General features: G+C 42.5%; 1 protein-coding gene across 8 annotated transcripts in view; it reads right to left on the reverse strand.

Annotated features, from left to right (window-relative positions):
• POU6F2 (POU class 6 homeobox 2) overlaps positions 1-22,441 on the reverse strand; it is a 493,870-nt gene that overhangs the window by 252,719 nt on the left and 218,710 nt on the right. For all 8 annotated transcript variants that reach the window (XM_078442582.2, XM_081795022.1, XM_081795021.1 and 5 more), the window contains exons 3-4: positions 13,123-13,214; positions 9,343-9,571 (exon numbers count right to left, since the gene is read on the reverse strand). In XM_078442582.2, coding sequence (XP_078298708.2) covers positions 9,343-9,571; positions 13,123-13,214 — 321 coding nt within the window. The remainder of the gene's footprint in view (positions 1-9,342; positions 9,572-13,122; positions 13,215-22,441) is intronic.

Consider the following 22,441-nt stretch of genomic DNA (forward strand, 5'->3'; position numbering starts at 1 on the left):
ATACAGTAAGATTCACCCTTTCTAGCATGCAATTTAACAAACACATGGAGTCCTGTAACCTCCATCATGATCGAGACAGAGAACTGTCTCATCAGCCTCCCAAAATCCCTTGCACTGCTTTATAGTCAACTCCTTCCCCCACTGCCTACCCCTGGTCACCACTGATCTCTTTCCATCCCCATCATTTTGCCTTTTCCTGAATGTTACATAAAAGGAGTCATATTTGGGGCACCTGGGTGGCTCAGTTGGTTAAGCATCTGACTTCACCTCAGGTCATGATATCACGGTCTGTGAGTTTGAGCCCCACATCGGGCTTTTTGCTGACAGCTCAGAGCTTGGAGCCTGTTTCCAGATTCTGTGTCTCCCTCTCTCTCTCTGCCCCTCCCCTGCTTGTGCACTCTCTCTCTGTCTCAAAAATAAATAAACATTAAAAAAAATTTTTTTAAAAAGGAGTCATATTTTTACATGTGTACATGTGCTATTTTTTAAAGTCCCCAATTGTTCCATAAATTTGTAATCTATTTTTATATTTATTGTTTGAATTCTACTACTTTATGAAATTATTACTGAGTTGTATTCAAAGGAACCCACGGATAGCCCATTTTACCTAATGGTCTCACCTAATGGGTTCACCTAATGGAATGGTAAACTCTTGGTGTTGGAAGGAATCTTAAAGTTGACCTAAATCAAATACTCATGCAGGGTATCTTCAGTGCAGTGGGGGTTGAACAGTGTAGCACCTTGTAATATAGCTTCCAATCATGTGCTCGAGGAACACTCTCCGCTTTAGGGGTATCCTCATTCCCATCGGCAGCAGGCTTGATCAAGACATGAATGGAAGTGATATAAGCCACTTCTGAGCCAAAGATTTGGAAGTCATTGTGTTTCTGCTGTTCTTTCTTCCCTGTGTGATGAGAAAGGCCTATTCCAGGAAGAGGGTTGCTTCTTCAGCCTGGACCCTAGAAAGAGGATGTTCAGTAATGCCACCGCTGACCTGTAGCCAACATGTATTATGAAATAAACACAGAAATAAACCTCTGTGGTACCTCACTGAGACCGTGTGCTTGTTAGTTACTGTGGTACAACTTAGTGAACCCAAAAGATGCCCAGTGTCCTGTCCACCAGTCGGTTTCACAGTTCTTCATTGGGAATCTGTGTGATGAACTTTTCTCAGCATCTGGAACTTTAATCTGGGATACTCTTCCCCCAGATATTATATAGCTTTGTCCCTTGTGTCCTTTGGGTCTCTGTCCAGTGGAAAGACTGATGCTGATGACCCTGTGTAAAATACATCATGTCCCCATGCCTGCCACCCTTCATTGCTTCATTCTCCTTTACATCCTGCACGAGCACAGTGCCTTCAGAGTCTCTCTTTGTTTTGTTTCCTGTTATACCCTAAGCTGAGATCATGACCTAATATGCTATGAAAGCTCAGTAGGTATACATTGAGTAAATAAATAAAATTAGTGAAAAGCAAAAAAGAAAAAAAAAAGACCTTGTTTCTTGTTAAGCTGATATGACTCTGTTTACTGTCAGATAATTGAAAGTATGGAATGTGGGGGTGCCTTGGCAGCTCAGTTGGTTAAGCTTCCAACTCTTGGTTTTGGTTCAAGTCATGGTCTCTCAGTCATGGGATTGAGCCCTGCATCGGGCTCTGTTCTCAGAGTGCAGCTTGCTTGAGATTCTTTCTCTCTCTACCCCTCCCCTGCTTTCACTCTCTCTCTTTCAATAAATAAATAAACAAATAGATAAATAAGTGTATGAATGTGATGTGCCTCCCCTTTGACTTGTCCCATAGGTCCGAATCTTCATCCAGGTTTATTCTTTTTTTTAAAAACAGCATTTGGCCTTTCAGGTTTCTTGTATCATAAGCTGCTTTGAGTCCTTGGCATTACATAAGCATTACTAAGGAAATGCAAACATATACCCATGAAAATATCATAGCATAATTGCATCGCCTTTAGGTTTGCTCATCTCTTAACACATTGGGCCCTATGAGGCTGCTCAGCATGTACAGGAAAGGCACACAAATCTCTCCAGTATTACCCCTTCCTGCTCCTCCAGTCTGATTTCTTGCCATTTCAGACTCCTAACCTTCACTTGAACAATAATGAAAACTGTTCAGAGGACCCTCATGCCTTATTCTCTACACTGAATGTTCTCTTTACTTCTCTTCACTTGACTGACTCCTGGTTTAAAATCCATCCATCCATCCATCCATCCATCCATTCTCTATCCATCTATTTTTGATCACTTATTATGAGCCAGGCACTGCTCCAGTTCTTGGGCCACATCACTGAACCAAACAAAGATGCTTTTTATAGGACATACGTTCTAAGGGCAGGACTAGATAAACACTACATATTATTAACACACTATATGTAATTATCATCCCCTAGAGCATCAGGGCTAAGCATCAGGATGCTGCCTCCACTGCCCTAGGTGGCTGCAGTAAAAGGAAGGGAGGAAGGAAGGAAGGAAGGAAGGAAGGAAGGAAGGAAGGAAGGAAAGGGAAGAGAAAAGAAGAGAAGACAAGACAAGATAAGAAAGACTCAACAATTTCTGAGATTTTAAATCTATGTAGAAGGTAGTAAGCGCTATGGACAGGTAAATGAAGGAAATCAGGTCAGAGGGAACAGGGGTACTGGGGACAGTGAGGGAGGAAGTAGGCTGATGCTTTCTGGGGAAACAGTCCTTCAGTCAGAGGAAGTGACCTGTGCAAAGGCCCTTGGGTAGGTGCATGTTTAGAGAACACCAAGGAGGTCAGAGTGCCCATACCCTGAGGCTGATTGAATTGAAACAGAGAACTGAGGGAGGGAAAAAGCAAAAATAAATTACACAGAAGATGTATGCCTTGGAAAAAACTTTGGCATCTGGAACTGACTGAAAGCAAAAAGATCAGAAGCATTCTCAGTTTCTGACAGAACCAGATTCCCAAGGAAGCTACAAATCTTTAACTATTGGAAACTTCAAGCAACCCCTTCGGCCCCCAAGCTTCCATAAGCCATACAGGGACTGAGGCATATTTCTCAATTTTCTCTTCAGATGTAGCTAAGAAAGATGATGGACAGGGAAGAATCTCCCAGGGATATAGCAAAGGGCCAAGGAGAACAGTGGTCATGGATGCTTCCCAAGGGGTGTCCAACGGAGACAACTCTCTCTACCCCCAGGGCAGGGGAACTTCACCATGTCTGCATGCTAGGATGTGGGGCTGGCTATGGAGAAACAGATTGTGGCATCTTCTTACAATGTAATACTGCTTAGGAAAGAAATAAAGGAACCACTGACATACACAACAACACGGAAGAATCTCAAAAACATGATGCCGAGTGAAAAAAGCCAGACACGAAAGCATACATACCGTAGGAATTGATGTATATGAAGTTCTAGAACAAACAAAATGAATCGAAAGTGATAGAAAGCAGATCAGAGTTGCCTGGTTTGAGGTAGGGGATTGGCTACAAAGGGACACAAGGGAACCTTTGGGGGAAAACGAAATGTTTTCTGTATCAACTGTGGTGGATGGAGGTTGCATGGAGGCATAGAATTATCAAGACACATTGAGCTGTGTGCCACCTAAGATCCATGCATTTTATTGTACGTAAATGATACCTTGGTTAAAACAACAAGGACAAACAAAACAAACAGAAAGGAAATGTAATGCAATTTGCAGCCAAAATCCCCCAAACCGAAAGTATTCCCCATACTTTTCCCTGACTTGACTTTGGAGAGTGAGAGAAAATGAGGGCTGTTTTCCAGCCAGCACGAAGGGCAGGAAAACCCACCCTTGGCCTTGAGTTTTCAACTTGCCTTGAACCTAATTGCTTTTCCATGTTCAGGTTAAGCAGCACTCTCTAATGTATTTTTGGTCATTAATTTAAATGTTATGCTTGACTGAACTGGAATGTTCACACTTTGATATAAATCTCCTACGTAGCACATTTATATTCTCCATTTATGTTGTCCACGGTGATTAGTGGGTTGTCTCAGTCTGTGCAATGAGAAAAGTCACTAACTTGAATCATCTGCCCTAGATGTGGACCCACCCCTGCTGTCCCATTAACCCCTCTGTGGCTTGTTGTCACTTGTTCCAACAAATACGAGGTTGTATTCGTCGACATTTCCTGCCTGAATCTTACAAAGGAAAAAACACAACACATTTGCATGAGTTCCACATGGGGACTTTGTTTTGCCCCATCAAGTGATAATCCAGTTCCCACACTAGGACAAATGCACATTATATTTTTAGCACAGGTGTGTTTCAAAATAATAAGTAAATGGAAAACACTGACTTTGAAAGTTTATCACGTATGTGACAGAGCAGCCTTAGTCATTTTCTTTCTTTGAGCTTTCCGGTCATTGTTAGTCTCGTGTCACAGGTGTGGGTTTGCTGACAGTCACCTGAGAGCAAATCTCTGTGGGCAGCAGATAGACAAAGGACACGGGAATGGAAAGATCCAGAGTGGTGATGGTGGGAGGTGCTTGGAAGGGGGCAGGGGCTCTCAAAGGTTAAGAGAGGAGAGAATCTGTTTCTACTTCATGTAGGGACATGGAGTGTTGAGGAGTAGGTCATTTCTAGGTCTTATCTGAGTTTAGAGCACTTGTGCCCTTGAATCCCAGCCAGAACTTCCACGGACCTCCCCTAAAATATTCAGAATCTAGACCCCACCCTTGGCATTTCTGAGTTCAGGGTATGTCTCAATCTCTTCCCATGCACACGGGAGGGCCTATTAGTCTGTGTAGGAGTCCCAGTGGGCAGGCCACTCCCAGTGGCCTGCCTCCCCCAGTGCCCCTTCTACTTCTGAGGGAGGCCCTCATCATCTCCCATCTAATGTTTCCTTTTCTTTTTCTTTATTTCTTCTGTCTAATATTTCTTAAGCATATTGCCCATGTTCCACACCATGTCATCCCAGCTCCCCCCTTCCATTCACATTAGAGCTGACTGGACAGGAATGCACACTTCCACATGGGGCAGTCAATCTCTAGTCTGGCCAGTGACCTACAAGGTAGTCTAGAATGCCACGTCTCAGCCCATTAGGAATTTGAATTTTGGAGAGTCTGAATTTTGACAGACGTGGAGATGGGCATCAAGATAGAGACGATGGAGACTGAAATAGCAACGGAGTGTTCCTGGGAGGTACATGAGTTAGGAAGATGCGTGTCCTCCAAGGAGACAGAATGGAATATGAGTGAGCCAAAATTATGGGCTAGCCAAAAGTCAACCAACACAATAGAGAAGAGTCACAGGGAGGAGCAGGAGAAGAGAGGAGACAGGTTACTAGTCACCCTAGAAGTGGGGACACATGCCTGTCTTCTCCAAGGGGAGAATGACACAGCCTGCAGCTTAGTGATTCACTGTTTTCTCTGATCTCCAAACTTCACTTCCAGGGTGCCACAGTCTGGGCTGCCAGCTGTTTCTGGGATTCTGCAAGATTTCTAACACCTTACTCCCGGCTGTTTCCTTACAAAAAGACCCCCTCATTGGTGCTTCTCTTTCCTGCATGGAAGGATCTGAGGAGAAAGGGAAAACAATCCCAGGCCATGCAAATGAGTTTTCTGCAGGGCAATATGATCTCTTTTTCATCAATGCAAAGCTTTTGCTGGATAAAATCTCAGAGCAAGGACTTTAACAATGCTTCAACTGTGCAAGAGAACCCCTCTCTGTCTGGGGGATGCGAATGTCCTAACGGAAGCAATAAGTTAATTCCCAAACAAGTTATTCGTTTCACTCTTTACCCTCAATAGAAGCCTCGGGTGGTCCGAGCAGGAAAATTAACAAGGGCGCTTATCACAGTCACATGGCTCCCCATCACCGGAGGATGATTGGAATCTGGAGAGGTTGCTGGAGATAATAGGGGATTTGCCAGATGAATTTTGGAAAAGCTCCTTAGACCAGGCTTTCTTAAACTGTAGTGTATCTAAGAATCTCCTGGGAATTTTTTTAAGAATGCAGATTCTGTTCAATGTGTCTGGGGTGGGGCCCGAGAGTCTGCTTTTTCTAACAAGCTCCAACAAGAGCTGATGCCATTAGTCTGGGAATGATGCTCAGAGGAGCAGACAGTGATAGGACCCCTGCTGCCTGTGTGAAGAAAAGCCACTCATCGTAACAACATGTCATTAGTGCTCATTAAAATACATGCATGAGTCATGGCCTCTGAGGGTCTGAGAGCAATTCCATGTCACTTGATAGGGAACGTAAATGAAGCAGCTCTTAATCCCTTTAGTACAGAAGAAGATACTTGAAAACTTATCCCCAAATTCCAAAAACCATTAAGAAACTATGTCAGTATTTTTCTTTCTTAGCAAATTTGTAGTTTTGGGGCTAGAAGAACAGACAGGCTGAAGGACTAGGCAGGAAGGCTGGAGGATACTCAGAGATAATTGCAGCTGTCAGATTTACTTCATGAATAATCCTTAACGTTTCACAATGAGGAAGAGGGGAACCATCCAGAACTCAGTGCATCACATGGAAACAGGTTCCACTTCAGACAAGGAGTTTAACACTTCAATCCCTCTCCCTCATACTGACTAATCACACTTGTTTTATAAAACCACGCAAGCAGGTGGGTATCTATTTGAGTTGTGCAGACTTACTAGTTGTTTCAAAAGACTCAATATTTTTTAATGTTTGTTTTTGAGAGAGAGAGAGAGAGAGAGTGGGGGGTTGGGCAGAGAGAGAGGGAGACAGACTCTGAATCAAAAGACTTAAAAGCCTTGGAAGTGACTGTGTCCATTGTGTAGGGTGGACCATGGGGAGGGGCGGAGCATACATGGGTTGACTATACACATGAGTGTAAGGACTCCTTCTCAGGTAGTGTAGACCATGTACAAGATTACTACCCCCGAAAGGGGGTGGGACTGGATTATGCCTGGGATTGGCTCAGTCTCAAAGTCAACCAGGAGCCCTGCAGATGCCTTTCCAGCCTGCCAACCATCCACCCACCATCCTTAGAATCCCACCGCCTTCTGTGATATAACCTGGAAAACTACACAAGCCATGGACATTGCCTACGGATTGTCGAGGGCTGCAGTAGGTACCCTAAAGGTGGTGAGATCATCCTTGGGTCGGATGCTGGCTGAATGCCAGGATGCCATTGGCATTATACTTCAGGAGGTGGACACTCATCTTGGGCACCATGGAGATTTGAGACATTTACCCAATTATCCTCCTTATTGCCCCAGGACTTCTGGCAGGGTGACCAACTCTTTTTTGTTTGCCTGGAACTTTCCTTGTCTCAGCAGAAGAAGTCACATATCCCTAGGAAATCCCCAGTCACCCGGTGAGGTCTGGGTGGTGAAGAAATCATGTGAGAAGATACAAAAGGAAGAGAAAAGCCCAAGGAAACTGCAGGGGAGTTTTTCTGGATCCTAACAGTGGCTTAGGAATTGGGATTTATTTGCAAAGTTATTAAAGGGAAAAGTATTAGAGGACAGGCTTGCGTGTTAAGACTGATTAGGAAGGTTTTCCTATAACGGCCTGAGCTGCTACTGGAAGGTGTTTTATTTTAATGACCTCACCACTTGCTTTCCAACATCACTGAAATGACAAAGGGAGACATGTTCCCTTGTGTTTGTTTAGTAGATGAGAGCTTGACCATCAACTCCAATCCACTTTTGAAGGTGAGGCTGATAAGAAAATCATGTAAGAAGCACCAAGAGATAAAAAGAGTTAGCACTCTCATTGAACCTACTTAATCAGGTCACAAACCTTAGAATTCATTTTCTGAAACCAAAGGTGTAAAAAGAACCAAATTCCACACTAATCCTAAATTTGATATTTAAAGAAAAGAGAGCCAGAGAAAATCTTGATGGAAGTCCACATTGGACCAGTCACTAACTTCAAGCTCTTAAAACAACCAGGCACTAAAATTCTAAGAATACCAAGCCATAATAAAGATATCATAAGCCTGATTGTTTGGACTCTGACTTTGGCGTCTGTTTTAACCAAGCAAGATTAATTCATGACCTAGGAGCTCCACGAGCTTATGTTTATTTATAATATTCAATATTCCCATAAGCACAAATGTTCCAAATGGAAGGTTGCATTTTGATAATGCCCATTTCTTCATTAAGATTTCATCATGCACCTACATTAGAAAGCCTCTCCCTACACTTTGTTACTTCTGCTTTTTACCTTGTTTATTCCTGCCTTATTTGCTTAATCTTGAGATCCTGGCTCCCAGGCACTCTCAAATTTGAAAGAAGTAAAGTTTGTGCATTAGCGTGTCCTGGGCATGCATGATTTATGAATGGCAGGTTTCCTGGCACAATTTAATGGTATAAGACAGACTTTGTTTTAAACATTAAAGTGAAAGTCACGAAGTGGCAACGCTAGGTGGGATATTAGAACATACAGTGTATAAGAAAGTTTGGGTCAAAAGTTAACCAGTTCTTACGTGGTCAATTTCTTATCTATGGGCTGATGCTCTGGCCATAAGGAGCCCTGACATTTGACCAACTACCAAAAGTACTTTAAATTGTTATTCTGATAACTTACACAATTGAACTCTCACTCTGTAAAAAGACCCCACATTTTTTAATTGCTAAGATTCATATCAATGGAGAAAACAAACACCTTTCAGCAGTCCAAAACCAATTTGTCTTCTTTTTGTTAGGCATCCTAATAATATATCCAGGCCATTTTTCACCATATAATTCTTCCTCTAACAGAATCTTTTGTAAATCAGTCTATCAACCAGTGTTACCAAATCTTTTAAAGAAAAGTGAAAACTTTTGTAGTACCAAGAGAACTATCCTTCCAGAGTAAAATGAGTTCAGCCATTGTTATACGCCCATGGAATATAAAGCCTCAATATACAAGTCTATCTTTCTCATCATAAAGTATGATCTCAAGTAAAACAACTTCTGTTTAATAATCGTAACTAAAAGTACTTAGTAAGATAATACTTAAATTAAGACTTCCAAATGGTACCTTGTATTTGAGATGTTCCAACCGCTTGCCACAGAAACAAATAATGCCTAACTGTTCTTTGCAGATGGCTATATTGAAGAACTCTTGAGATCGTAACTCAGGTCCTCCAATAACAACACAATAATTTTACATCTAAATCTTTGATGTGTTGTGCAATGATTGCTCACAAGTGACTCCAGAAGACCTGAAAGGTTTCAAATCACTGTTAGGAAACAAGGACTGATAAAGCCCATGGTTTGACCAAGCTTGGGATTCACAGACCACTTGAAACTTTGCTGCCTACACAAGCCTTCCATCTCTTCGATAGTAGAAGTAACTCTGAACCAAATTCGCCACTGGGCACTTGAGCACCTCAGAGAACACTGGCCAGTGGATTAAGCCCAACATGGCACATGGAGACAATGGGTTACCTTGTAGATTTTGCAATGGCAGAGTCATAATGCCTCCGGCCGCAGCTGCTGCTACCAGCCCTTGGATGTTGGTGAGATTCGCAGTAGGCAGTGTGAGGACCAGTCCTTGTTGTCCTCCTAGCTGTCCGGCCATGTTGAAGGGGATGAGGATAGGCTGGTTGAGGGCTGGCGTGCCTCCCGGCATCACGCCAGCGACAGCAGAGGCTAACTGTTGTGCTGTCAGAAGTGGCTGCAAGGAAACAGATAATCCTAGCTCACTTTCCAGTGGAACCAAGCAGGACATGGCCTTTTAGAGCATTTTCCTTTACTTAAGCAGGGTCAGAAATCTCCTGAAAAAGTAGCAAACAAGCATGCTCTATTCCAAAATGAACTAGTAGAAAAAAAATTGAAATCACATTTCATTTATTTCTTTGGAAAATTTCATTTGGTCTGGATTTCTTTTCAGGACGTCAAATACCTTTTAAAGTAATACCTTACACTTATGTATTATACTTCCAATGAATTTTCATTTGATCTTACCCTTATATATTTGAAATTCTCTGACTATTTGTTCTGTGTTGTTCCAGAAAGAACTCATTGGCATCAGGGGATTTTTTTTTTTTTGGCTCAAAAGTAGCAATAAAATACTGTTTTTTATTTATTAACTTATCAAAAATAATGTAAAAGAGTTACAGCATGCTGGTAAGTCTGTAGTGACACCATTGTGTGGATTTAGGACATGTACTCAATCATAAGTCTTTTGGAAAGTAATTTGGAAATCTATACCAAGAATTGCAAAAATATTCAACCCCTTTTGACTCAGAACATACTCCAGGGATACAGCCTGAAGATATTATTCAAAAAGACAAAGGAGAGGCTCCTGGGTGGCTCAATTGGTTAACCATCCAAATCTCGGTTTTGGTTCAGGCCATGATCTCATGGTTCATGAGTTCAAGCACCACATCGGGCTCTGCGCTGAGAGGGCAGAGTGTGCTTTGGATTTTCTCATTCCCTCTCTCTCTGCCCCTCCTGCTCTCTCTCTCTCTCTCAGAATACATGAACTTAAAAAATTGTTTAAAAAATTGCAAAAAGACAAAAGATAAATGAAAATATGCATTACATTTTAAAATATATAAATGCTGAAGCATACTTTGTTATAGTACTAAGCCTGACAAGATATAACCTAATCGTTAAAGTGGGTCATTATGGCACCTCTTTAGAAAAATGGAAAATGTTTATAAAATGAGAATACATTAAAAAACTGGATAATCATTAAGCAATGATAATGCAATCATTAAAATGGTGAAGTCGTGTGTGGATGATTAAGATATCTGAAAAAAAAAACTACAGAAAAGCAAAAATATTTGATGTGGCTAATTTAGAAAATCTTTTATAGATGTCTCCTGTTAGTACTCTAACATTCCTTGCTCAGTTCATACAACATTCCAAACATATGTTTGTATCCACTATTTATCCAATAGTCATTGTTTGATATGGAAAGGCAGACTCATCAGTGTGCGCTTTGGGCCCCAGACATGTTTGAGCCCGAGTGTGGGCTTTCCACCAGGATGACCTAGGAGAGATTCTTGTCCTGGTCAGGCCAGATGACTAGAAGGGTATTTGATCTTACAGTTCTTTATCTGGCACTTTCGTTGCACCCTTTTGGGGAACCATGTGACACATAATCCCATGTCTATTTTTCTTCTAGTGGAACCAATACAAAACTCTTACTGCGGGGTTTCAACTTCTGTGTGTTTAATACAGAATGATTCCATAAAGTAAGAGGTAATTAAATACAGGCATAGCACAAAGCCTAATAAATTATAGCCAGGCACTATTCTAATATTGCTGTGCATGTGTTAGTGCAGTTGTCCTGCCAATGAGATCCAGAGAGATTAGTAACTTGCCCCAAGTCCCATATCTGGTGATCGTGGGGGGTTCGTGTGAAGGCAGACTGCTTCAGAGCCCATGGCTCGCCCCTTTCTCACCATCCCCTCTCAATACACGGAACTGTTTTAGAGAGGAATGAAGGGAGGAGGGCTGAACCCACCCTCTGGCCACTGCCTACAGCTACCCTGCGTAGCTTCTTCCAGGGAGGCTTCTGGACAAGCCCTGGGACATCAAGTAGCCTAGTTTTAGACAACTGGTCCAGACTCCACAGGCCTAGCTCCTGATGTATTTGTTAGACTCTACTAAATTTACAAAGTAACTGTCTCTCTTTAAAAAAAAAAATAAATAAAATTGGGAGCCCCTGGGTGGCTTAGTCGGTTGAGCGTCCGACTTCGGCTCAGGTCATGATCTCATAGTTTGTGAGTTTGAGCCCTGCATCAGGCTCTGTGCTGACAGCTCGGAGCCTGGAACCTGCTTCAGATTCTGTGTCTGCCCCTCCCATGCTCATGCTCTGTCTCTCTCTGTCTCTCAATAATAAGTAAAAATGTTTAAAAAAAATTTTTTTTAATTACTCTAAAGACAAAATAAACGTATTTTTTAGGAATAAGCACAAAATTATAAACTGGTGCTCAGATCGCTGATGTGACACCACTGTCAACAGTAACATCATAATAAGAAGGAAGGAAAATGACTGGTTCTTAGACTGTACAGGACACAGAGTTGGGGGTTTGAGCACGTAGTATTTTTTTTTTAAATTGAATCTTCGGGGTTAAAGCAGGGCATGCTTTCTCCCTTTGTCACAATGCCCACCCACGCTTCTCACTGTCTGGGTCTGTCATTCACTTATCTGACCCGGAGGCATGAGTTTGTCAGTCCTGGTATGTTCACACACACACGCACACACACATACACACGCACACAGTGTCACAAGCATGAAATCAGAAAAGGTATGGCTGGAAGAAGCCGTCTTCCAAGATTCCCAGTAGAATCCTCTATGAGCTTCCATAGACGAAGAGACACCTCCCCAGGCTTTTTGTCCTTGAGCACCGAGGCATCGTGGTGCTCAGACATTAGGACCCGAGACAGACATTAGGACTTGGTGGCAGCTGGAAAAAGAAAGCCAAGACCACCACCCAAGCCCTTAAACTTGGGTTTTCAAGTCTTCAATTGGTGAGCCCTCAAAGTGCTGAAAGTGATTAATTTTCAGGAACAACCATGACAGCAAAAGAGAGAGAAAGGCTCACATATGAGCTTCTTTTCCCATAAAAGCAGGTGAACTCTGAAAGCTTTCACACTAAATGACAGAGATAAAAAAAAAAAAAAAACACCAAAAAACAATAATAGCAAAGAGCCCAGCTTTTATAATTGTGTTCTACATCTCCATATAACCACACCAGGCTGCAAGAAACAAATATTGGACTTTAAAAAATAATGAATGTATTTCTTTATTAATGCAAGAGCTGTATGTGATGTACAGTATTGTCAAACCCAATAAGCTGAACTTGCATTAAAATTGCATTAACTTTTTTATATTAAATCACATCTTGTATTTCAAAAATGGCTATCGTAAGGTTGAAATAACTTAATTTTCTTCACACTCCAGTCATTAAAGTTTTACTTTCTAGAAGGCTGCATAGTAACCAACACGGTTGAAGTGGATTTAAAGGGAAAAAAAAATATTCCAAATGATTAAAACCAATATTTCCTTTAAAAAGAGAGTTCTGTGAACACTTTTTTTCTTGATGGTATTTAATAAATAATGTAGCCACACAGTTTCCCATACGAAAATTTATCACCATGTGTGCTCTGTTGGAGTTGATTGGATTTAACTCATTATTATTTATTTGGTTATTTATATGGTTGAACCACCCTAAACGCAGCCCTAATGGAAAGTAGTTGAGAGATACTGACCTGTGGCCCAACCGGGAAAGGGAGGTGGGTCTGACTGCCTTGGTGTTGGTCAGGAGTGCCTGGGTCTGATAGTGCTGGGTTTCCTCTGGCCCCTGGAATTCAAAACAGAAGCACTCCCTTAATATAAGATCCAGCCCGGGAATGCACATGACCCCGTTTTCCTGTGATGTCACATAACATTAAGGTACAGACATGCCAGAGTGGTTTATCAATAGCTCCAGTGCTCAAATCACTTGTCAACTGCATAAATTATGCTAACGGATATTCAGGATGGCCAGTCATTCCGGGAGGGAGAAGGCTGTGATGGGGGGGAACGCGACACCATCATCAGCCGCACTAACAGGCTTGCATGAGCCATCATTTTGCATGGGGGATGCCAATGCGTTGCATGGGTGGGAGACTGCCTCCTTTATGCACAGGCGGGCAACAGCTAATCTAATTTCCCAAAGCCAGAGAAAGCGTGATCCCAGACATGACCAAGTACATCTATATTATCCCCTAATATGGCTTCATACCCTTAAGCCTTTTCTCCAGGCACATTTCAGACACCAAATCTCAGGAATGTGTTTTCCTAAAGACAGACTTTTGCAATCACCTTAGGTGATACCCTGAAGAGCATGTGGGTCTCCTGAAGCAAGTTTTCTGGATGCTAATTGAAACAGCATGAATTCCTCGCTAACTCCAGGGACCCCCCCGCTATGCTAAGCACAGGACACAACTCACTTCCTTTGCTTGGAATCCTGTTGGACTCCAAAGCATGAAAAATGAAATGCCACCAAAAGAGCAAGTCTTTCAAACCTTGTTTTTTTTTTTTTTTAATTGTTTTTAAATGTTTATTTTTGAGAGAGAAAGAGACAGAGTGCAAGCAGGGGAGGGGCAGAGAGACAGGGAGACACAGAATCCGAAGCAGGCTCCAGGCTCTGAGCTGTCAGCACAGAGCTGGACATGGGGCTCGAACTCATTAACTGTGAGATCATGACCTGAGCTCAAGTTGACGCTTAACTGACTGAGCCACCCAGGTGTCCCCAGACCTTCTTAAACAGTACAACATCTCTGTCTGTGCTTCTGGCCGTTGTTTCAGGACAGACCGGAGCAGGAGCGCAGTGGCAGTAACAATAAATAGATGAATAAGTAAGCAAAACAAAACAAAAAATAAATAAATAAAGCTAGCAGCAATTTTTGAAGGGTTTTACTTGGTAACTTTTGTTTTCTTGGTGGTTGAAATCCAATTCCAAGCCACCCTTAACGAGATCCTCTTTCCTGATGTTTGTCCTATGAATAGCAATTGGAAAAGACAATTCAAACCCTGTTTACTGGCAGGCCGTGGACGACCAAGAAAAAAAGATGATTCTGTCACGCTTATAAATTTTAAAGAAGGTATTATTGGCTCATTTAAAACAAATTCTTCTATATATTCTCCAAAGGGACAGACTTATAAATAATGGAAATGTGGGAAAAAAATACTCCAGCACATTAAGCTACAAATAAAATTGACTGCTACATATTATTCAATTGACTTCTATCTCCACTGTGAGGTGTCAATCATAACCACATTTTATAACAGGATTAAGCAATAAATGTGCAAAGCCATTATGCAGAACTCTGAAAATCTGATTAATTTGTAATATTTTTTTTGTGCAGAAAGTCAGGAATGGACATTGCTTGGGGAATACGTACAAGCGTTCTATTGAAATTCCTAAATTGATTTGGAACAAACTAATAAAAACACAGACTTGCTGACATTTTATAAAGTGAATTCTGTCAAAATATGTTTGGCATTTTAATGATCGCTGTCATTTAATAACAAGGGTAAGATGACCCATCATAAGATGCCAACAATTTCCTCATAATGTGCAGGAGACCTTTCTCCTAAATTTTTTATATGCGATTTACTCATTATGCTTGAGTAGCAGGGCACTTTAAACTGTGCACTATGCGGGGTGAATCTCACATGTTCTGTTCTTGTAGAACTAAGTCCAATTTCACCTTAAAATTCTCAGTAGAGCTTTATGGACTTTTATTGAGCAAACCCAGCTCCCTAAGTGTGGTGTTTGGTCACTTAGGTATGTTTTCAAACAGCTAAAAATCCACTTTGGTGTAGTTTTTGAAGACACTTTAAAATTTGGGGAGGTTTCCTCATACTCACCGGGCATGGATTTTTACGCCAGACGGAGAAAGGAGAGTTTTACAAAACAAAGGAAAGGAGAAAGCCCCCTTTTCCACAATAAAAACGTGTGTATGTCTTAATTAAAAAAAAAAAAAAAATCTATACTGTGTCAGGCCCTCCTGTCTCAAATTTCTTTCACGCGAACCAGGCTCACTTTTGGACCCTGTTCGTAATGATATGCCGTCGTAAGGTTTAGGATCTGGCCCATCCAGGCATTGTGTCATCAACACAGTGTGCTTGCTGCCCGTAACTTTACACCGATTACATTTGCTTACATTTTATTCTTTGTTGCTGGAGGCCCTCACCAGCACACAGCAGCTTGTTTTGAGACTGGTTATTCTCAGAAACCACGTTCAGCACAGTACAGGGCAATTCCACACAATTTCATGTGTAAAATGAAGTCTTTCACAGGCTTTAGAGGAGATTATGTATGCTCTCCTGCTTGGATCAGAAAGTAATGTTTCTTCTTAATGCGCATCTCCATTTTCCCGAAACACATGTATCATGCTTAACCTTGTAGGACCATAAACTCATCTGTCTGGTCAGAAGGCAGTTCCCAAATTGGGGGCCTTATCGGAGCCAGAGGGGGGAATCCAGCAGTCAGAATGAATAGATGACACTGGCGAAGGGTTTCTAAGAGATTTGAAGCAGCACTTAGCCACGTTAGCAGAGATTTGAGGTCACCTATTTCCACGGCCAGGGACGTGAAAACATGAACTTAAACGGGCTGGGCAGGTTCCTCCTATCAGGATCCTAGGAAACATGCTACCTCTCTTGGAGATCAAGGATATCCAGAAAGCTCTCCGTGACCTGTTCTGAATTTAGTAGCCTGCACTTTTCAGGCAGTGACTGCCAGCTTCAACAGAGCAGACTCACCACTGCACACCCAGGCCCTGATGCAGGCGTGTCATTTGCATCGATTGAATGCAATCAGTGGAAAGAGAGATTTGGCTTTTAATTTGGGGGTGGTAGAATTCCTATAAGATAGGCATTGGCATCCACCTGACTGTTTACTAGTGGTTAGTATAAACCTTGGAAATATCTTTAAATTATTAGCTTATTTGCAAAGTCCATCTCAATTCCAATTTAGATACAAAAAGCAGTTTGGTGTAGGGTGCCTGGGTGGTTCAACTGGTTGAGTGTCTGACTCTTAATTTCAGCTCAGGTCGTGATCCCATGGTCGTGGGATCAAGTCCTGTGTTGGGCGCCATGCTAAGCATGGAGCCTGCTTAAGAGCCTCTCTGTCTCCCCCGCTCTGCCCCTCTCCCCCACTTTCTCTCTCTAAAATAAAATAATAAAATAAATATAATTTTAAAAAGAAAAAGCCGTTTGGCGTACAGGTTTCAAGCAAGGGGTCTTTTAAATTTTAAACTCTGCCTGGGTTTACCTCTGCCACTTAACCACGTATGTGAACTTAGACTTGTTTTCCAACTTTTTTATGCATCAGCTATCTCCTGTAAAAGTTCAAAATAATAACAGGGCCTCCCTCATAGGGTTGCTGTTGTAAGGACTAAATGAGCACATGTATTTGTAAATTTTTTGGAACAGTGCATGTTTGTCACATACGTGCTAATTCTGTTGACTACTATTATTTAATAAGCTTCAATTTGTAATTTAATGTATTTAATATTATTCAATTTGCCCATAACATTCACCTGCCCCGAGTCAACTCAATACCTACTCCAGTCCCTATATGTGCAATCCACATTCTCCCCCATGCTACCCTAACTGTGTACTCCGTACCATTTGGTGAATGTTTGCTACTGAACTTTAAGAGCCTACGAAGCTAGATGTTTACATATAACACGTCCTTCAGTCCATGATAACGTGATCAGAAAATACGGCAAAACAATACTGGCAAACAGCTTTCAAATTCTCAGACCAGGGCTTAGGCCAGTAGTTCCTGGCTGAGGAACTTGGGTTCCAGGCTGAGAATATTGGGTTCGTGGAATTTTTTGGACACAGGGGTGCACATTGCTCATGAGGCGATGGATGAAATAGCCCAGGGGTGGTGGTGGCTCCCATGTGCGTTTTATAAAACCCACCAGTGATTGAGGACCATGGGGTGGGGGGTGGGACAACAGTGCTGTCGATGCTGCCCATGCAAATCTGAATCTCCTTCCACTGAGGAACCATACATGATTAGTTCTGTGAATAGCAGAGTAGCATCAGCTGGCATTGCCTCCTTGCCTGCCAAGTGTCTTCACCTGGAACATTCTTCCATCTTATCCTGGTTGGCTTCTAGCTTAGCAAGGGGAAGAATCATCTCAGATACATCTATTTTGTAATTATAATTTGTTCACAGGTAGTCTAAGGAGTGTAAAAATGGATTTTAAAGGGATCATAATATAAAATTCTAAATAGCTATACAATAGGAGTCAGTTCTCTGTATATACAGGGATCCCTAGCATAAGTCTGCTATGGAAAGGAAAGGTCATAAACGGTGAAGACATTGAAAGACTGATTAGGAGTTATGCTAAGATAAAACTTATTTTTAACTGTTAAGATGTTTGCTTGCCAGAGCACTGGTTCATTCAACACCATCTTCCGGGTGTCAATCTCACATCTGAAATCTGCAAGGCTGTCTGCAGATCTCTCTGCTCTGGAGGGACCAGACTGTCCACAGAACTGAGAGGGGGACACCCAGATCCTGGTCTCCTCCCTTTGGCCCCTTCCTCAGGGGACAGCCTTGCAAGCTCCACGCTCCCACCCAGCTCAAGCTGTGAGCTCCTGAATGACCAGCACTGTGTTCCTCATAGCAGGTTAGTTTTCTTTTGCAAATTCTCTTCCTCTTCCCTACTCCCCTTCCTCCCCCTCCTCCCTTTCCTCCTCATCCTTCTCCTCCTTCTTCCTCTTCCTCTTCCTCTTCCTCTTCCTCTTCTCCTCCTCCTCCTTTTCCTTCTTTTTCTTTTTTGGGTACAATGCATTTTCATTAAATAAGGCAAGCCAAGGCTTGGCACCTCTCAGTTACTCTGTAAGTAAAAAGGGGGACATTCCACTGGTGTATTAAATGCTCCCAGCCCCCCAGCCCTTTTGGGAGTTGGCTTTTGCAAATACGTAATTTTAAGAAACAAAAAACCACCTTTAATCCTGAGAGGGCGTGGTCTTTTCTGGAGCCTTACCCCATTCGCTTTGCAAAGAGGATACAAGGTCAGGATGGACTGAGAAGGAGCTAGAATTGCAAATACAAATTGTTCATCCAGAATAAACCAGTTCCACTTTCTCCCACCTGGTGGGCCTTCTTCTCATGTTCAGGGCATAAGATTCTCTTGTTAGCGACCAATGCATTTTTAACAAATGGGTTTCTTCAGAGAGAGGGTTTGGGCTTCTGTCCTCTATGCATTAGCATAGACATAATTGCATGAAGGTCACAGGGATCTCGCAGCTTTTTCTGGTGTTGAGACCTCCCTTAACCACTGTTTGCAGTTTTCACCAGCAAGTGAGGTGATGCAAAGGTTGCTTATTATAAGATGGGTTATTGAATGCATTATTATTTCACGTTGAGCATGTGAACCCAACTAAGCAGGGCAGAGGTTTCTCTAAATGAAACTTCCCTTTCTTTCAATTTCTTCAAGATCACTAAATGCCAAGGAAGGAGTGGAGGTGTCTATAAAAATCTTTTTTAGAGCCACTGCCACTGTTTGCCACTGTGGTGGCCAGTCAGGATTTCTTTAGGATACTGGCCACACACATGTTTATGTACAGACCCCTAGCCAGACCCCTGGTGAAACTGAAGACTCTAAAGTAATAAGACACACTTGAAAAGTAACTGTTCATTTGTTCACATAAGGGTTTGTATGTTTTTCCGGGTCCTGTTGATAAGTACTTACAACTCCACTCATTGAGGCCTGGAGAACAGAGAAGGTCTGATGACATTCATGTGAAAACTGAATTTCTTTACTTTTCTAGTAGGTGACTTCCCAGGCCTTCAGTGGAGGGAAATCCAGTTTTCTTTGAGGGAGGGATCTAGGTGCTCAGTGGTCCTCAATGCTGATATTTATTTAAAAATTGCACATGTGCATGGGAAGTCAAAGGGAGATTTGAGATATCTCGATAAAGCATAACGAGAAATCCTATAAGTCCCTTATTTGGACTTGATTATCTTGAAGATGTTTTTGTAATATCTACCAAAAGTATTGAAAAATTGCTTCCATTCTGCACGTAGACTTAGTCTATCCATGCTGTAGAATACTTCAAAGACATGTTTTCTTCCTCTCTTGGAATTTACTAAATCTCCCTCCCATCTTTTCCCAACAATTGTTTATCATTTGTTTTCTTATCCATCTAATAAAAGTAAAGCTGAACTCCTGTGATATCCAGGCCAGTAAAGTTCTCAACTTCTATAAATACTTCCTCCCAGAAAAGAGAGGAAAAAAGAGAGAGTCATCAAACACACCTAAGCAAAATTCCATGACGTACTACTGGCATACAGAGAACTTTGGGGTACGGGTTCCACAAGAAGAGCAGTTCTTCCAGGGAGAAGACTTTTTCTAACTCACCTTTGCATCTCCAGGAGGCCAGCTCTTTAGCCTGTATGTATATATGTGTGGGTAATATCCGTGCATGGGATGTATATATGTATATATATGTATATATGTGTGGGAAAATATCCATGCATGTTGGTGTTTCAATCCATGGCATATGGGTGGACCCAAGGGATTGCAACCTCCTTGCTGGCATGAGCTAAACACCTCGATCAGGGGTAGTCTGAAGCCTCTGGTCAGTCCTACACTGAGCACATGACCCTTGCTACACCTGACCCAGGCTTCCAAGAAAGGCATAAAGGAGAAAGTGACAGCCATAGTCAGGCTTCCAGGGGTCCTGGGGAACCAGGGGCATGGAACAGGTCCTGAGGAAGTGAGGAGATAGCAGCTGGACCTCCAGAGGCTCAAACCCCCACCCACATGCTTTTGTTGTCCCATCGGACTTTGCTTACAAGACACAATTTCAAAGATAAATTATTAAGAATTGCAAGACAGTGACCTTGGAGCGCTAATATGCACATTCGGGACTCTGCTGGGTTCGGAGCCCTGTGTGCCTACAGAAGATACCAGGCCCATGAAGCGCTCCCTGCCCTTGGCTCACTGTCAGCTGCCACTGACTCAGTTTCCACACAATTTTGGCTTGCTGGTTTTCTATCAAGGGACTTCCTTATAAAGGGTCCCCAAATTTTGAAAGTGGCACCTAAGCCTACAATGGGGAGCCATTTTTTTCCAAATCAATACAAATTCTGAAAATAGCATTTGTGCCTACAGAGGAATTTAGATACGGTCTCTTTCCCCAACAGGAAATTGAACTTACAAATCATCCATTCATCTGCTATACATCACTACCAATCACCACATAAATATACTATTTGATAGAAAATTAAGATGAAGCATTGTTTTGTTTTCTATGACTTCCTAGTTACCCATGCTTAAAATGGAAAGTCAGGGTATGAATCCCAAAGGGAAATCATATAGAAGATGTCACATGTCAGGGCACCTGGGTGGCTCAGTCGGTTAAGTGTCTTGCCTCTTGATTTTGGCTCAGGTCACGATCTCATGGTTCCTGAGTTCGGGCCCCGCATCGGTCTCTGTACTGGGCGTGGATCCTATTTGGGATTCTCTCTCTCCCTCTCTGTCTGCCCCTCCCTTGCTCAAGTGCACTCTCTCTCTCTCTCTCTCTCTCTCAAAATAAATAAACTTAAGAAAAAAGATGTTCTGTGTCTTTCCTCAGCTGTAGACCTAGCTTTCTAACAGTGTTGTGCTTTCACGAACAAAAACCACAGCCTTTCCCTTCTGACTGGCCACTGGACCATCATCAAGCTTGACAACAAGGGGACATGATCTAAATACTCCAGGGCAATGTGATGGGCCTCGTGTTAAAGTTCTCCCACATTAGCTACCCATGGTACAATATGCAAGAATGTCTAAGAACTGACCATAAATGTGCTTGAAAAAATGGTCAAAGCACAGTTAAATACTGTGCCTCAAATTTTTGGTACAAGCTTAGGTGAAAATGTGTGTGTGTGTGTGTGTGTACATGCACACGCCCATGTGTGTTCATGTGTGTTCTGGAGTGGGAAGAGGTGAAAGGGGGGGAAGCTAGTGTACTTTTTCTCTCCTATCACCTGTGCTGTAGTGCTGTGCCATTCAGGTGGTGTGGGGTAGAGGCTGGTGTAGTTCTTGTTGCAATATCTCATCCTCCAGCCTTTTCTAGCAATATGTGGGTTTGTTTTCTAATACCTACAAAGCTTCTCTGTGGCCTTACAGGCCTTACAGGCCTGTGGGGCTGCCCCACCAAAAGTCTCATCAGGAGATCTTAAACTGTGTCAGTGTATTGAGGCTCTTAGCTGAGCAGTCCCACATAGATACCTGGAAACCCAAGCCTAAAGGGGAAGGGGGGCGGCAAATAGAAATTGCTGTGTCACGGGGTACCTGGGTGGCTCAGTCGGTTAGGCAACCGACTTCGGCTCAGGTTTGTGGGTTTGAGCCCCGTGTCAGGCCCTGTGCTGACAGCTCAGAGTCTGGAGCCTGCTTCGGATTCTGTGTCTCCCTCTCTCTCTGTCCCTCCCCTGCTCACACACTGTCTCTCTCTATCTCAAAAAATGAATAAAAACGTTAAAAAAAATTAAAAGAGACAGAAATTGCTGTCTCATGATCACATAGGCGCAACATCCTGGCTCCAGACTGAAGTTTCATGGATACCACAAGGGTAGATCATCCCCCACTCCTCCTCTGAGACCCTAGATGCCTTCCAGAGGCCTGAACTCGGCACAAACAAGGAGGCTGCTGATCTAATGTTCTGAATATGATTTCACCATGAGCTACAACAGAATAAACCATTATTTCGAGTGGAAATAATGGCCTCTAGGTACAGTCGCTTCTGACAAAACATGAATGCTACAAGATCTCGGAGACACCCAGTGCAGAAACTTGTGGTTGTCCATCTGCAGTGGTCGCATTTGTGATGGCAAAGATCAGGTGGTTGGGTGGTCACCAACCACTGACTTACCCAGACTCTGAGATTTCACACAGCAGTCAAATTGAAGGAGCACGTTAATAATTGTGTGAACAGAAAGATCTCAACATTTCATTTTGCCAAGCAAAAATACCTTTCAGAACTGCCATGAGCTGTAATTATCAGATAACAAAGGCATTTGAATGCCCT

The sequence above is a fragment of the Panthera onca genome, chromosome A2 (genome assembly GCF_046562875.1).
Source record: "Panthera onca isolate mPanOnc1 chromosome A2, mPanOnc1 haplotype 2, whole genome shotgun sequence".
NCBI classification, from domain to species: Eukaryota; Metazoa; Chordata; class Mammalia; order Carnivora; family Felidae; genus Panthera; species Panthera onca.